General features: G+C 45.8%; 1 protein-coding gene across 2 annotated transcripts in view; it reads left to right on the top strand.

Moving 5' to 3' along the window:
• The window catches only part of rbl1 (retinoblastoma-like 1 (p107)), a 30,235-nt gene that overhangs the window by 8,058 nt on the left and 7,242 nt on the right, over positions 1–14,935 (top strand). For both annotated transcript variants that reach the window (XM_037252485.1, XM_037252484.1), the window contains exons 4-14: positions 7,471–7,599; positions 9,876–10,030; positions 10,277–10,341; positions 10,417–10,609; positions 11,283–11,449; positions 11,525–11,637; positions 13,116–13,219; positions 13,476–13,613; positions 13,685–13,849; positions 13,999–14,140; positions 14,463–14,678. In XM_037252485.1, the coding sequence (XP_037108380.1) occupies positions 7,471–7,599; positions 9,876–10,030; positions 10,277–10,341; positions 10,417–10,609; positions 11,283–11,449; positions 11,525–11,637; positions 13,116–13,219; positions 13,476–13,613; positions 13,685–13,849; positions 13,999–14,140; positions 14,463–14,678 (1,587 nt within the window). The remainder of the gene's footprint in view (positions 1–7,470; positions 7,600–9,875; positions 10,031–10,276; positions 10,342–10,416; positions 10,610–11,282; positions 11,450–11,524; positions 11,638–13,115; positions 13,220–13,475; positions 13,614–13,684; positions 13,850–13,998; positions 14,141–14,462; positions 14,679–14,935) is intronic.

The raw sequence follows: 14,935 nt of genomic DNA, 5'->3' as shown, positions 1-14,935 counted from the left end.
TGCTGTCTGTATCTGGGGAGTTCGTGTGCGAGGTTCGCCCTGTTAAGATCACCCAGAACAATGATTAGTGAATTTGGTAGACGTTTCTCCATGTCTGTCACCTGGTCAGCCAGCATCTGCGTGGCTTCACTTGCACGTGCGTGTGGTGGAATGTAAACAGCCGCCATGACGATCGAGGAGAACTCCCGTGGTGAATAGAACGGCCGACAGTTTATGAAAAGTGTTTCTAGGAGAGGGCTGCAAGACTCTTTCAACACCGTGACATCAGTACACCAACGTTCATTAATGTAGATACAGAGACCACCTCCCTTTGATTTTCCAGAGAGCGCCGCGCTGTGATCTGCACGCATTAGCCGAAACCCAGCTAACTCCACAGTGTGGTGGGGGGTGCGTCCGCTAAGCCACGTTTCAGCAAAACACAGCGCGGCAGATCTGCTGAAGTCCGTGTTCCTTGAAGTGAGGAGCAGCAGTTCGTCCATCTTGTTCGCCAGGGAGCGGACATTCGCCAGACGAATTGATGGTAGGGCAGAACGGAACCCTCTCTGCCTCAGCTTTACGAGGGCTCCGGCTCATTTTCCGCGTCATCGTGCTACCTTGTATAGCACTGCCGCTCCGGCTAAAATCTCTGACAAACAGTCTGAATCAGAGAGGAGAGAAAATATCAGAAGAAGACTGTCCGATGTTTAACAGCGCTTCTCTAGTAAAAGTGATCCGGGATGGACAGCAGAGAACACAGAAAACACACAAAATAAGACAAAGAAACAGAGAGCGACTCACCGTGGCGGCCATCCGCGGCGCCATCATGATATCATATACTCTTTTCGCCCCGGGTGTCGGTCAGAACACAGGAGGGAAGACGTGGTTCAGTTTTGATTGCTTTACTGAATTATTGGCAAAAAAGTAGCTGGCACTGTGGCTCATAGGGGCATACAGGCAAACTGGCAAAAGGGTATAGGCACACGTTTGGTCGTAAGGATGTGAGAGCAGGTGTGTGTAGTGGACATGGGTGAGTCTTTGGGTGTGTGAATGTGATTCTTGTGTGTGTGATTATTGTATGAAGCGTGTGAAGGGTGTGTGGGGTATGTGTGTGTGTGGTGTGCATGCGTGTGTGTGTGGTTCTGCAACAGACAGAAATATGCTCAACTTCTGACGTCACACAAGTCAAGTCAAGTTTATTTGTATAGCCCTAAATCACAAGCAGTCTCAAAGGGCTTCACATAGACAAAAATTGACAATTATTCTCAAAGCATCCCCTGATCTTAAGCTCCCAAAAGGGCAAGGAAAAACTCAAAACCCCTGCCCGGGGAAAATGAGAAACCTTGAGAAGGGACCACAGATGGAAGGATCCCCCTTTCAGGATCACCAGGTTGTAATGGATGCAGAGAGGGCACAAATAATACATAATATGAAAATCAAAAAAGTGGATGTCCAAGTCAGAGCGAAGGGCTGCCGGAGGAGCCCTCTACTATCCTGGCAGTGGAGGTTGAGCTGCAGTTCCCCCAACCTGAATTGGCCCACGAGAATCCAGATAGCCGCTGTCAGCTTGGGTGCCACCTAACCACCTCCCCGGCCAAAGCTCTGGAGCCCGGATAGAAAATGCTCTAGACCCTGCAGACACTTTCTTGGCCCTCGGTGTCGCTAAAAGGGTAGCGTTTTGCGAACGAAGGTTACGAGACGGAACATAAGGAACAACTAGGTCGACGAGATACGAAGGCGCTAAGCCATGCAGTGATTTATAGGTTAATAGAAGAACCTTGAAGTCACATCTTAAATGGACCGGGAGCCAATGTAAGTTGGCTAATATTGGGGTAATGTGATCAAATTTTCTTGTCCGTGAGAGCAGCCTTGCAGCAGCATTTTGTACTAACTGTAGACTTTTGATGCGGGACTTAGGAAGACCAGAGAATAGTACATTACAGTAGTCCAGGCGCGACGTGACGAACGCATGTATAATAGTTTCCGCATCACCGGTCGAGAGGATCGGACGAATCTTTGCAATATTACGAAGGTGAAAGAACGCAATTCTGGTTATATTCTTAATGTGCTTTTGAAAGGAGAGAGTTTGGTCAAACATTACCCCGAGATTAGTTACAGTATCGCTCTGAGTGATAGTACGGTTATCTATAGTTATAGCGGTTTCCTTGAACAAGTGTTGAAAACGAGTTGGACCAACTATCAACATCTCAGTTTTATCTGGGTTAAGACGAAGGAAGTTGAGAGACATCCATTGCTTGATCTCCGCAAGGCATGCCTCAAGATTACAACAATCCCGCGGATCTGTCATCGATAACGGCATATATAATTGGGTGTCATCCGCGTAGCATTGAAAACTAATATTATATTTACGTATTATGTCCCCAAGCGGAATCATATAAATATTAAATAAAATTGGTCCGAGAACCGATCCCTGTGGGACACCACACGTAACATTATAGAGCTCAGAGGACGCATTGCCATGGACCACTCGGTGCGTCCTATTTGATAGATAGGAATGGAACCAGCCTAGTGCTGACCCTGAAATACCAACACAACTTTTAAGACGCCCTAATAAAATATCAAAGTCTACAGTGTCGAAGGCAGCACTAAGATCGAGTAGTAACAGTACAGATGAAGTGTTTGAATCCATAGCTATGAGGAGATCGTTAGTCACTTTAGCAAGTGCTGTCTCAGTGGAATGATTAGCTCTAAAACCAGACTGAAAAGAGTCATATCGATTATTGGCGACCATGTAATCAATAAGCTGCTGTGCTACTACTTTTTCAAGAAGTTTTGCTATGAATGGGAGGTTTGAAACTGGCCTATAATTACTGAGACAGTCCGGGTCAAGATTTGGTCGCTTAAGTAACGGTTTAATGATAGCGGTTTTAAAGGCTGTTGGCACTATCCCAAAGAAGACAGACAGCTTGATTATATTTAAGACAGACGGTCCTAAAATTTGAAATAATTCTTTAAGTAGTTTGGCTGGAAGAGGGTCGAGCAAACATGTTGTTTGTTTAGCCGCACTAACCATTTGTGTAAGCCTTTCAAGGGACACGCTATTAAAAGTTGAGAGGGTTGTTGCATGATCATCAGCGTTGGTAAACGGCGGGCTCGACCGAGCGATTGGAATGGTATTCTTGATCTCGTCCCTAATGGACTCAATCTTTTGAGCAAAAAATTTCATGAACTCGTCAGCTGAGTGGAAGGAATTATCGGGGGTCGGCTGGCGTAGAGTCAGCTTTGCCACTGTATCAAATAGGTGTTTCGGATTGTTTTTATTGAGATTAATAACTTGCGAAAAATACAGAGTTTTTGCTAAGATAAGCGCATCTTTATATTTCAGGAGGCTATCCTGCCATGCCTGATGGAAAACCTCAAGTTTGGTTAGACGCCATCTGCGCTCATGCTTTCTACATAATTGCTTAAGCGTACGTGTTTCATCTGTGAACCACGGAGTAGGCAATCTACGGCGAGTTTTCAGACATAACGGCGCCACAGAGTCAATGGCATTTAACAATGTCGCATTGAATTCATTTGTAAGATTATCAACAGAGCCGGTGTACGCGTGAAATATAGCGGTTGCCGGCGACAGTAACTCAGATAGCGCAGTTGCAGTCATGGAGTTAAAATTACGGCTCCTATAATTCCGATTGCTCTCTTGTCTTTGACAAGAAACTAGAATTTCAAATTTTATTAAGTAATGATCAGACAAAACAGTAGTGTATGGCAGTACTGCTATATTAGAGGTTGCAAGTCCTCGGGATAATACCAGATCTATGGTATTTCCATTCTTATGCGTTGCTGCCTGTACGGCTTGCGTAAAACCAAACATATCAGTTAAAGTCTGAAACGCCGAAGTAAGTGGCTCTGACGGTAAATTCATGTGGATGTTGAAATCGCCCATGATAATTATATTATCCGCATTGGTTACTAGATCAGCCACGAATTCCGAAAATTCATCCAGGAAGCCAGAGTAAGCCCCGGTTGGACGGTAAATAACAGCAAGATAAAATGACGGTAAAGCGGTGGATCGGACAGTGAGAACTTCAAATGTTTTAAATACGTTGGTCGAACGAGGCCTAAGTCTAAGCTCAGAATTCGAGATGAGGGCGACACCCCCACCCTTTTTTCGAGGACGCGCCACATGCGAGCTCACAAAATTTGGAGGCGAGGCCTCGTTAAGCGGCAGCAGTTCATTAGGTTTTAACCAGGTCTCGCAGAGACCAAAAACGTTTAGATTATGTTCCGTGATGAGGTCATTAACGAGAACTGCTTTTGTATGAAGCGATCTAATATTCATAAAACCGAGTTTAAGCGTAATCGGTCGATCAGGGTGCGTATCTATCGAAGGATATTTAAACGAGATGCGAGTAAGATTGTGTTCTCTAGGCCTGACATCACCTCTCGAATACGACCGTGGGAATCTGATAGTAAATATTTGTTACACATGTAAAATTATCTGAAACAGGCACCGTTTCATCAGCAAAACCGGTCGGGGTGGAGTGATTGGATTTGTCTACTACCCCAGTAGAAAGTGTGTTTATGTGTACTGTGGCACTATTCAAACTGTCACGCTCTAGTCTACACAAGGAGCTATGTGCATGCTGGAAGTCTAGCCTAGCGCTAGTTAACTTTAGCTTAACAGACTCCAAGCCCATCCTGACAGGTGGTCTAATCACCTGTGCCCCGGCCTGCTCTAAAGTGACCTGTCATGTGTGGCTCAAACAGTAATCTATATTCCTAGAAAGAGTGAAGGCGCCTTCACGGTTAGGGTGAAGGACGTCCTTCCTCAGCAGGTCGGGGCGGCCCCAGAAGGAGGGCCAGTTATCTATAAAATACAGTCCCTGCTTATTACAGAACCCAGCCATCCATCGATTAAGGGAGACTAATCTACTAAACCTCTCATCAGTGCCTCTCCCAGGCAGGGGGCCAGAGACAAATACTCGATGCCGACTCATCTTTCTGGCGAGATCACAAGTCCACAACACTAGTTGACGGCACACATTACATAACTAACTGCGCGGAACGGTTCCCCTATACCAGGGGTCGGCAACCCATGGCTCCGGAGCCACATGTGGCTCTTTCATCCTTCTGTTGTGGCTCCCTGTGACTTTAGAAAATAATGAGTATTTTATAAAAAATTTAATTTTATTTTAGTTTGTTCATTTTAAAATATAATTCTGAATTCGAAGATTATGGTAAACTTGTAACATTAAAATTAAACATTTTTAATATTTTTACCGCCCAAAATATGCGTCACATCCGCCGATGTGCGACATTCGAATTCCTGGCGTCCCTCACGTCTGGCAGCCGGCGTTTTTCCAGCACACTACCAGCGTGATAACTATATATTAAGTGAAGTAGTCCTTTTTTTTAATTCAGGGGGAGAACTGGCTGCACACTCCAGTACACGCGACGGGACAGAAGCAGACTGCGCATTTTTTTGGTTTGCATTGTTCGTTCCGTGCTGGTGGATAATATTTGGATAAGTTTGGATTTTTATCTCATAAATAAGAGGACAGGTGACTGCAGGCTGTTTGCATTTTTTGTTCAGTGGGTTGGGTAAGTTTGGATTTTTATTTCTTAAATACGAGGACTCAAACAGACACCGGGTATTTTATTTGAAATTAAGCATCAACCAAGTGTAAAATGCTTTTTATTACATGCAGAAATAAAATTCTGTGTTCTCTGCAGCAGTTCGTTGATTTCATTTTCATAAATGCAGTTTTTTGTACATATATGTACATGCATAATATATATAATGATGTCAAAATGGGGCGGCTCGGTGGCGCACTGGGTAGCACGTCCGCCTCACAGTTAGGAGGGTGCGGGTTCGATTCCACCTCCGGCCCTCCCTGTGTGGAGTTTGCATGTTCTCCCCCGGCCCGCGTGGGTTTTCTCCGGGCACTCCGGTTTCCTCCCACATCCCAAAAACATGCTTGGTAGGCCGATTGAGCACTCAAAATTGTCCCTAGGTGTGAGTGCGAGTGCGAATGGTTGTTTGTCTCTGTGTGCCCTGCGATTGGCTGGCAACCGGTTCAGGGTGTCCCCCGCCTACTGCCCGATGACGGCTGGGATAGGCTCCAGCACGCCCGCGACCCCCGTGGGGACTAAGCGGTACAGAAAATGGATGGATGGATGTCAAAATGGGTTGTGGCTCCGGGTGCTTTCTTTTCATTGGGGGGCGGTCCCAAATGGCTCTTTGAGTAAAAAAGGTTGCCGACCCCTGCCCTATACTAAATAACCATAAATGAAATACTCTCGGCAAGGGTCGATATTGGGACCAAAATTATTCATATTATACATAAACGAAATCTGCAATGTCTCAAAAATTCTGAAATATGTCATTTTTGCTGATGACATAAACATCTGTATAGGTAATGATCTCCAGCAGCTGTCAGAGGCTGTTACAGCAGAATTGGGGAAGCTTAAGTTGTGGTTCGACGCAAACAAACTATCCTTAAATTTAAAAAAAGACCAAATTCATGGTCTTTGGCAAAAGAAATAAACACACAAATGCACTGTTTCTAAAAACACAGTCATTCAAATTTTGGGATCTGGTAGAATTAAAAACTGCTCAATTTTTGTTTAAAGCACGTCAAAATTCACTCCCTGGAAATATTCAAAGATTGTTTAGTGAGCGAGAAGGGGGATTGAACCTCAAACAACCGATTGCTCATAGCACTTCGAAGAGCATGTGTCTGTCTGTCTGTCTGTCTGTGGGGTGAAACTGTGGAACAAATTGCCGGAAGAGATCAAGGAATGTAAAAATCTTGTCCAGTTTAAAAGAAAGTACAAAAACTTTATTCTGGAGAAGTACAAATATGATGGGAGGTAAATCAGGACCTATGGGACATTTTGTATTTCTATTTGTGTATGTGTATTTAAATGTATAGGTGGTAGGTGGCGTGTATATGGGCATGTATGTATATGTATGAACACTAGGTGTTGTAAATATATGCATTTGTGTATTTAAATGTATGCATGTGTACTGCATATGCCTACATGTAAGACTTAAAGGCAAACAGGTTAGGGCATTTACAAGCTATTTAGCTTCAGCCTTAACCCTTTTGGTCAGTTTTCTGAACTTTGAGCCTTAGGGCTCTTTTCATTTTGTTTTGTTTCTGTGTTGTTGTTTTTTTTTTATTCGCCTTCTGTGGATACTTTTGTACTGAATATGATGTATATATTTTGCTGATCGAAATAAACTAAACTAAACACACCAAACATAAGTCATCGAGACAACAAAATACATTTGCTGGCGACCATTAGTCGCCGTGCCGCTGCGTAACGGCTGTAGTCATGCGTGTATGATGCGAGGCAAACTTAAAGGAGCGTGCCGGAGCTGTCAATCTAGGGTGGGTATCACTGAAAATAATTGAGAAGCATTGCTTTAAGGGGATATAACGTCTGCGTGGCGTTTCTCATTGGGTGTTGGCATTAAGCTAGCTGAAGGCCAATGCAGTTAATTTATTTCTACGTCCACGGCAGGTAACTTTCACATGATCGGAGATGACCTGGTGAACTCATACCACCTGCTGCTGTGCTGTCTTGACCTGGTCTTTGGAAATGCGCTGATGTGCGCCAACAGGAAGGACCTCATCAACCCCGCCTTCATCGGTGAGAAATGTAACCCTGCGCCATCGCCGTTTAATTCAAGGGGCTGTTAGGGACAGCGGAAGACTTTATAAAAAAAAACGGTGACATTCAAATTCCAAGGATAATTAACTCTTTGAATGCCAAGCGTCTTCAGAAAAAATAACCCCTAAAATCCGAGCCGATTTTGAGCATTTCTACTCATTTTGTAAGGTCTACATAATGTTTTGTGCTGTGGCTATATACGCAGGTGGTACCAAATGAAACATTGGACCCTCCTCTTTGATTAGGAAAAAAAAGTATGATTCTAACTTATACCGTTCTCTGTTATCATCATTTGAAAATAGCTTGGTTTCACTCAAACCAGCAATATCGGACAAAATAAGGAGAAAATGAGGTTTTTGTGCAAGATGTATTTTCTGCACAATTGCGACTTTGACACTAATATTTTTTGGTTTAGTGACATCTCAACAGCCCTTCCCTTCTATAAAACATGGACAAAAATAATGAAAAAGTGTTTTTGAAGGCAAAACATTTATTTACATATTTGATAATGTGCACAAACAGCAACATTTTCACATTTGACGAACTATTCACAAATTTTGGGCTATTTGCAGAGATGTTTGTGTGGGTGCTCAAAATGGGTGTGTGTGTTTTGCTATTTAGAAGGGATGTATTTGTGCGTCACTGTATCCCGCATCAGAATACTCGTCAGATGACAGCGATTCATTTGACCTGTGGCACAAAGTAGAGATGCACCGATCCGATATCTGGATCGGATATCGGCCCCGATATCAACAAAATAGATGGATTGGGTATCGGAAAATGCAGCCGATCTGTGAGCCGATCCTTTCCTTAATCTATTGGGACGCGGGCTACGTCATACGTCAGCAGCACGTGTGCCGCATGCCACGAGAGTTTTCTAAACAAACGCAAACATGGAGCGAACGAAAGAGTCAGCTGTGTGGAGGTACTTTAAACTGAACACGCCAACTAGCTCGACGGCAGTTTGTGATATCTGCAAAGCTAATGTTGCCAGGGGTGGTGGTAGTACTGCCAGTTATAGTACTACCAATTTAATTAAGCATCTCCAGAAACACCACGCAACGGAGCACCAGGAGTTCCAGCAGTTGAGCAGATCAAAGGGAGCGGGAGGTGGACCTACACAGCAGTTAACGTTAGCAGATGCACTGCAAAGACGGGAGAAATTCCCAGGCAATAGCGCAAAAGCTATGAGAATTACTGAGAAAGTACTGGAATTCATGGTTTTGGATGGACAACCGATGAGTGTTGTTGAAAACGAGGGCTTCCGACGTTTACTTGAGCACCTGGAGCCACGGTACAATTTGCCATCGCGCAAGTATTTTTCTGAGACCGCACTGTCAGAAATGTATGAGAAAGTGTGCGAACACTTGTCACAAGAATTAAGAGATGTAGATGCCATGAGCTTCACAACTATGTAGAGACATGTTTACATTGCTTGATTATTGTATTTGACCAAGTCACTTGTTTATTCTCTTGTCCCGATGCTATATTTTATTTTTAATTCCACTCTGCACTTTCAGTATTTAGAAATAATTTTGAATGGTTTTTTTTTGTGTTCGACTACGCAGAGCTTGTTTTCAGGGAGCACTTCTCATTGCTGCTTAAATGAGCATTTAGAGCAAAGAACTGTGTCGTCATGCCTGATGCCATTGCCTCTAGTCTTTTCTGTTCCACATGTAGAGGTATGTAGCTTGTTAAGTCAACCATAATATCGGATCGGTATCGGGTATCGACCGATACGCAAAACCACGGCATCGGTATCGGTATCGAAACTGAAAAAGTCGGATCGGTGCATCTCTAGCACAAAGCACACGTACGTGTATGACCGAGCCGGCGGTGACTGGTGGTGCGGACTTCCGTGTTTCACTTACTCACAGCCATCTCCTCTAAATTCACTCTATCGTTTTGCCCTACCGCTATCACGAAGAGCAATAGTTTGCTCAATTGTAAGTTACTTGAAAGCCGATCACTTCTGTTTCGCCAGCAAGAGCAACTCTGCCATCAAGTGGTCAGAGTTAACCACTTGCTTTTAAGTGGAGTGGTGGCCGGGGGTCTTATTTACCCATTAAAAAAATAAAAATAAGTTGACAAGAATACTCGTCAACGGGATCCTGCGTCATTAATGGTCAATGACGGGTATTCTTGTCGCTGGCATACAAAGAGTTAAAGGACCGCCTTTTTTGATCGGTAGAGGTCTAATTGCAGCAAAGCTGAAACAAAGTGAAAACAAAGTGAGCACCAAATGCGTCTGCCAGGCACATCGGGGGACGAAGTCCAGGCGTGCGCCGACGAGGCGTCTCCATGCGTGTTGGAGAGATTGTGCGAACTTCACGACGGCCTGGTGGTGGAAGCCAAAGGCATCAAGCAACACTACTTCAGGCCTTACATGCACAAGCTCTTCCGCAAACAGGTACTCAAAGCCCCTTCCTTATATCGCGGCAGTCAGCCAATGAGGGTGTCGAGTTGGAAGTTGAGTTGACTCAGGAAGACTGTTGAATAAAAAAATATCGGTCTAAAATCGGATAATGGCCAATTTCAAATCTGTGAGACGGCGAAAACAAGTTTTGGTATGGCAAGGGACGTCACGACACTGTCGCGGCCTTCCGGGCACAGGTGCACAGAAAGAATCTCTGGCTTGATCTTTGTTCCCGATCAGATCCTGAAGGGCAACGAGAATCTTCTGACCGAACTTTTGGATCCCCACAACTTTATTGACAACAGGTAGGTTGTCGCTCCTCCGCTTGGTGCGGTTTAGCGTTGGGGCCCGCTAATGCCTCGCTCTGTCTTTGCTTTCAGCAAAGCGCTCAACCGCCAGTATGAGGAGTACGTCTTGACAGTGGGAGACTTTGACGAGCGCATCTTCCTGGACGCCGACGCCGATGAGGAAATCGGAACGCCCAGAAAAAGTTTCCAGCCGCCAGCTGCCGCGGGCACAAGCATGGGACAGGCCACCGCCGCTCAGACGCAGCTGCAGCATCACATGGAGAAGGTTAAGCGCAACATGGCACAATCAGCCTGCTGACGCTAACGCAAATGTAGCATGCTAACAGAAAGGCGCCGACCCTAGTTGGGATAAGAACACACTGCTGATGCCAATGAGTAGCTGCTATCGGGCACGTGCTGTTGCTAACGAGGAGTGCTAACATAATCACACTGGCTAGTGAGTGCAAATGCCCACAGAAAGACACTGAGGCAAATTGGAACAGGCCTATGAGAGCGACTGCTAACAGAATTGTGTTCGTGCCTACTCGAACTGGAACATATCAGTGTTAACCAGAACAAATGCTAAGAGAAAGACACTAGGGCTATTTGGAACGGGCGTGCACCATTGCTATTGTTATTGTGCGCTAACGGCATCGACGCCATCTTAGAAGTTAATGACGGTAACTGGATCAGGAACATGCTAATATGAATTAGAACTTGCTGACAGTAGCAGGAACACATTAAGGCCAACGGGAACAGGCGCGCACTAGTGGTAACAAATGCGAACTTAATGATAACGAGTGCTAACAGAATCGGACTGAGCGGGAGCCCCTTTGAATACTGATGAGAAGTGACCGACGCTAATAGAAAAACACTTAGGGCAACTGAAACAGGAACGCATTGCTGCAGATGCTAAAGAATGCGAAGGTACGCGACTGACGGGAATTGTGACTGTGCAGACGGCCTCTCTGGCGCCTTCTACGCCTCTGACCGGTCGCGCCTACCTAAAGGAGAAGGATGTGCCGGTGACGCCCGTGTCGTCGGCCACGCAGAGCGTCAGTCGTCTTCAGAGCATGGTGGCCGGGCTCAGGGGGGCGCCCAGTGAGCAGCTGCTGCACATCTTCAAGTAACCTTGCTTTTTCTTCACCTTTTGCTTTGCGTTCAAAATTGAGGGGGGTTAAAAAGTTGTTTTGGGCTTCAGGTCGTGCTCCAGAGACCCCACGGAGTCCATTGTGAACCGGGTGAAGGCGTTGGGACACACCTTCAAAAAAGAGTACACAGACGACGCGGATCACTCTTCAGGGTCGCACATCGGTACTGACGGATACCACACAGTTTTCAAGCACGCCTGGACCACGTGTAAATGGCAAAATGTCGCGTATCATTGACCACCGCCGTTATGATTGCATTGGGCGGAAAAATAGGCCAAAACTTCAAAGTGAAATCCACAATATTGAAACACTCCCTCGACATGTTTTTATAGCAGAGAATGTGCTTACTTTCTAAAGATCTTTGCTTCAAATCCAAAACACAAAAGCATTGAAACATGCTGAATGTGTTGCGAGGGAATACAAACAGTGGGTGAGGCCAAACTAGGGTTGTCACGATACCAGAATTTCAGTAGTCGGTCCCAATACCTGGGATTTTCCACGATTCTCGATACTAATTCAGTACCACGGTAAAAAAACAACAAAACAACAGAATCCACTTCCTTTTAAAATCACTAATCCATCTGCTATAGCCAACAACGCTTGCGCACACACCCTCAACATGTGCCCAAATGTAATTTTGCATATTTGAGCCTTTGTCTGAACACTTTGTCTATGTGTTTGACATTAAATACGTTTGGTAACCGTATCGCCCCAGCTGACTCATGCCGAAATGACGGCACGTAGGCATATTCGGGTTAATGTATTTTTAACGTAACGTGGCGCAACAGTGATAGTAAACGGACGAATCTATAATTGCTCCGGTTGCAGCCGCCTTGAATGCAAAATATTTCCACACATGACTCTTTGAGCGACCTGACTTCTCAACAGGCCGGTGTGTTGGACTTTACTCCCACTTGCTGAAGCCATTTTTATGAAAGATCGAAGGTTTTCTTCTTCTTCAGCGCTGCTGACTGCTGCTCCGTGCTGTCCCCTTCAGTTGCGGCAAGAATCGACACAGCTCGCCGAGTGAAAACTTAAATATTCGGTTCTGACGGGACCACAAAAAGCAGGTATCGACGTATTTTTTGCGTGTTGGTACCGAATTGGTACCGGAAGTATCAGTTCTTGTGACAACCCTAGGCCAAACTATCGCAATAACACTGTAGCAGTCCCTCGCTGCGTTTACCCACCAAGCCAAAGGGGCTGACAACTGCAGTTAGAAAGTATCCACTGTCTCGTACGGTTGTGTTGAAAATTCCAGGGGACTTTTCATTTGCAGGGCTCCCTGCACATTTTGTTTGTTTTTAATTTCAAGATCAAACAAAACATGTTGCAAATCGAAAGAGCTGGTTCACAAAACACGTCCGTAGACACATTTGAAGGAAGTCGAGTGTTTGCTCGACTCCAAATCTCAAATCTTGACACCAATATTTTCACTTGAAGCACAAATGAATAGCGACTCCAAACACCAGCTATCGGCCTCACTGACTATCAATAATCGGTATTGGTATCAGTCCTGACAAGAAGGGTATTGGTTTATCACTCGTTATCAATGGTTGCCCCTTTTCAGCCTCAATTGCCCAGCCTACAAAATGGCTGAATGACCTTGTGCTGTGTGGTTTTCATTGTGTGCGCCGTTAGACTTTGCTGAGAGTCGCCTGAAGCTAGCCGAGATTCTCTTCTACAAAGTTCTGGAGAACGTCTTGGTGCAGGAGACCAAGAGGCTGCAAGGAAAAGACATGAGTGTACGTACACGCGAGCACGCTAGGCTCCACCCTCAAGAACATTTGGCCTCTTCTCTCGCAAACAACTGCGTGTGTGTATCGAGTTTTCTTTTCTGGCATGTTTCTTCTATTTATTTTTGTCTCGCATGTGTTTTTTTGTTTGTATGTTTGTTTTAGAAGCGTGTGTGGTTTTCCTACTGTGCGTTTATTTGCAAGCAAGCTTTTTTCCACCAGAGTTTTTCTGTGTGTTCATTTGCTTTTGGATGGTGTGTGGCAGGCTCTACTGGAGCAGGACATCTTCCACTGCTCTCTTCTGGCCTGCTGCCTGGAGGTGGTTTTGTTCTGCTACAGCTCCCAGCGGACTTTCCCATGGATCCTCGACGTCTTCAAGCTGGCCCCATTCTACTTCTTCAAGGTGCAGCCTCCGCACTGCCACCTGCCTGCCCGCGCACACATGATCTCACAGCTCTGCGCGCATGTACGCAGGTGATCGAGGTGTTCATCCGCTCCGAGGAAGGCCTGTCCCGAGACATGGTCAAGCATCTGAACCTGATCGAGGAGCAGGTGCTGGAGAGTCGGGCGTGGACAGCAGACTCCGCCCTGTGGAATGCCTTGAGCGCCGCCGGCAATAAGGTGCCCTCCGTCGAAGAGGTCAGTGCAATGCTGCAGCAACGAGCTCACCGATGACATTTAGTTCCGCTTCGACAAAAGGCCCATGTGGTTCAGCGATTTCCTCAGACGCCAACCCCTCGCAATGACTGGCCGCACCCTTTGGAAATAATTTTTGCTTTTTGTATCAGGTTAATTTCCCGTCCAGTCTGGACTCTAGCAGTTCTGCTTCCACTGGCAGCGCCCAGTCCCACCTGCCCCTGGTGGCGCTGTCGCCCATCGTACATCCTCGCATCCAAGAGGTCCGATCTGGAGTGGGCAGCATGCGCAAAGGTAACCAGTCGAATGCCCGCCGGTGTTCCTCTGCGCCGTTCGGGGCCCGTCTGAGATTGTCGTCTGACACTAGCAAAACTCACCTCATCGCAGGAAGAGGACGGTCTTTGCCAGTACCAGAAAAACTTTCAGCTTTTTATTTATTTATTTTTTACATTCTTTCGTATTTGGCCTGGAAACTTGTTTCCCTAAAATCACCAGTTTCTGAGCAAACATTTGAGAAAATATACATGTCAAGTGTATAAGTGAGCTCACCCAGTCCAATTGCGGCGAAACCATTTGCTCAGGCGCCGTTGCTTTGACCAGTTGTTGTTTCTTGTAGAAGTTCCACCGTCTCCACTATCGGTGCACGACCGCTACAGCTCTCCGGCCGCCGGCAGTGCTAAGCGTCGTCTGTTCGGCGACGACCCGCCGGCCTCCGTGACGGCGAGCGGCCCTGTTGCGTCTCCCACCAAACGCCTGACACTCAGCTCAGCCGGCACCCTGAAGATCGGCCCCCAGGCGGGCCAGACGGCCGTGCTCAGCATACCGCTGCAAGGTGAGAGTCGCACGCCACGTGACAAATGGAATGTTCTACAAAAACAACAAAAACTAAAGGATGGAATGCAGTGTCGAATGAGTTTTGAGTTTTTCCTTGCCCTCCTGGGAGTTTAAGATCAGGGGATGTTTGAGAATAATTGTCAATTTTTGCACATCGTCCTGAATGTTGTACAGAGGCCGAGATCTACCGGAGTCAATTTCCTTGTTTGGCATGCTCAAACTTGGCAAATAATAGATTTATTGATGAAAAGATTG

The sequence above is a fragment of the Syngnathus acus genome, chromosome 5 (assembly GCF_901709675.1).
Source record: "Syngnathus acus chromosome 5, fSynAcu1.2, whole genome shotgun sequence".
Taxonomy (NCBI): Eukaryota; Metazoa; Chordata; class Actinopteri; order Syngnathiformes; family Syngnathidae; genus Syngnathus; species Syngnathus acus.
This window is presented reverse-complemented; position numbering and strand designations above follow the sequence as displayed.